Source organism: Charadrius vociferus, unplaced genomic scaffold (assembly GCF_000708025.1).
Source record: "Charadrius vociferus isolate BGI_N301 unplaced genomic scaffold, ASM70802v2 scaffold493, whole genome shotgun sequence".
Taxonomy (NCBI): Eukaryota; Metazoa; Chordata; class Aves; order Charadriiformes; family Charadriidae; genus Charadrius; species Charadrius vociferus.
Window position 1 is genome coordinate 393,100 of NW_009647581.1, and position 1,923 is coordinate 395,022.

Genomic DNA, 1,923 nt, shown 5'->3' on the forward strand with positions numbered 1-1,923 from the left:
ACAAAAGGATCCTTTTCGGTTTTGAGAATTTTCCCTACGAAGGTCTCAAGCACAGCTGGAAACGAGTAGCTGTGTTAACCCTCGCAAGACCCCACTGCAAATGTCACAGCAGAGCAGTCCAAACCGTCTTGATTTAGTGGCTGCTTTCCAAGGACTAAAACGTACTTTTCTCCTGTGATATTTATTGACTGATCAGACCGGTCCTGCCCTCATTTAAGTTACTGGAAGTTCCCCTGTCCAACACAGTACAATATAGCCAAGCCCTAGGACTTGGCAGACCGATTTGGACAGGCGCTGACGTTTCAATAGCTGTGGGACTCTGACTACAGTACCTCCGGGACTCGCCCCACCTTGAGAAGGGAGAGACTGCTCAATACACAATTCCTTCGCTGTACAGATACATAATTCTAAAAATACAGGTTAACCATAACGCTTGAGTGTAGAGTAACTAGATGAGGAAGACTTTGTCATAGTCCAGTATTAATTACAAATGCTTCATATCTCATATCACCTAGTGATATTGTTAAATAGCAGCCAAGATAAGTTATTTTGAGAGAAATCAAAGCTCACTTTTGTAAAACATCTCAGAAGTTAAGATCAGATGAAGTTAAATATTCCTCAATTTATTTTCATTTTCCCCAGGCTTTGTTTCTCCTGTTAGTGTTCTACAACTAACAGTTAAACAATCAACTGCCACGTTTAAACCTAGAGCCGCAACTGTTGTGGTTGTGCAATGCCACATATACGATTGTTTCCAGTGCTGTATTGTTTGAGCCAATCTTTGGCGTAACTGCTCTCTTCTCAGGTTTCATATTCTTAAAAAATCCAAGCAAGCCACCTAACTGCAGTTACTTTAGCACTATGAATACAATTTACAGAAGAATTTTATTGCAAAATGGTCTGTATGGCTGCATCTTTTTAGCCACAAACACTGAGTCTTTTTTGCTCTTCAGCAATGCTTTGAAACTGCTGCGCTAAACAAGGAGACCACTGCTAATCAAGCGTTTTATCTTGTTTATAACCAAGAAGCGATGAAAAATTGTGCAAAAGGAGGAAAAAAGCCCAAAGGACCTTAAGTCGAAGGGTGAGACAAAGGACCGGCTGGACTATGGACTTCAGTGAGTTGCACTCTGTGGCGGCTGGAAACCCGCTCAGGCAGGACAGGGCAGACTCGGGAAAGCAGCAGCAGTAAATCCAGTTTACCCAAGTTTTCTCCCATCCTTTTCCCCCCTAGAACCGGGCAGCAAAAAACACGGTGAGGTGCCAAAGCAATCAAGACGGAGCTTACCTGTGCACTTCCTTTTAAAGGTTTCATAGTCTACCCCTTGGTCGCCAGGGACGATTGTGGAGCCATTGTATTTAAAAGTCACCCTTTGGGAAGGGGAAAAGAGAAGGGGAATAATACATTTAAAAGTCACCCTTTGGGAAGGAGAAAAGAGAAAGGGAATAATACATTTCAAAGTCACCCTTTGGGCAGGGGAAAAGGGGAATAATACATTTAAAAGTCACCCTTTGGGAAGGGGAAAAGGGGAGTAATACATTTAAAAGTCACCCTTTGGGAAGGGGAAAAGGGGAGTAATACATTTAAAAGTCACCCTTTGGGAAGGGGAAAAGGGAAGGAGAGTAATGTATTTAACAGTCAGCCTTTAGGAAGGGAAAAGAGGAGATGGGGGAGAATATACTATAAAAAAATCATCCCTGAGGAAGAGGGGGGACAGGAGAAGGGGAATAAGGTCTATAAAAGTCACCCTTTCGGGGGGTGGGGGGGGAGGAGAAGGGGAATCACAGCGCACGGGGCCCTGTCCGGGAGACGCCGGGGGGCCACCTACCAGTTCACCTCGGTGGCATCGTCCCTGACGAGGTTGTACGCCTCCCTGCACGCCTCCTTGTCGATTTTGGTAGCCATGGGGGCGGCCGGGCGGG

The 1,923-nt window shown here is 45.1% G+C and overlaps 1 protein-coding gene across 1 annotated transcript in view; it reads right to left on the reverse strand.

The window, feature by feature from the left end:
• The window catches only part of COTL1 (coactosin-like F-actin binding protein 1), a 21,022-nt gene extending 19,105 nt beyond the window's left edge, over positions 1 to 1,917 (reverse strand). Inside the window, exons 1-2 of the mRNA XM_009880943.1 lie at positions 1,830 to 1,917; positions 1,289 to 1,371 (exon numbers count right to left, since the gene is read on the reverse strand). Of these exons, the coding sequence (XP_009879245.1) occupies positions 1,289 to 1,371; positions 1,830 to 1,906 (160 nt within the window). The 5' untranslated portion in view covers positions 1,907 to 1,917. The remainder of the gene's footprint in view (positions 1 to 1,288; positions 1,372 to 1,829) is intronic.
• Positions 1,918 to 1,923: the final 6 nt, after the last annotated feature.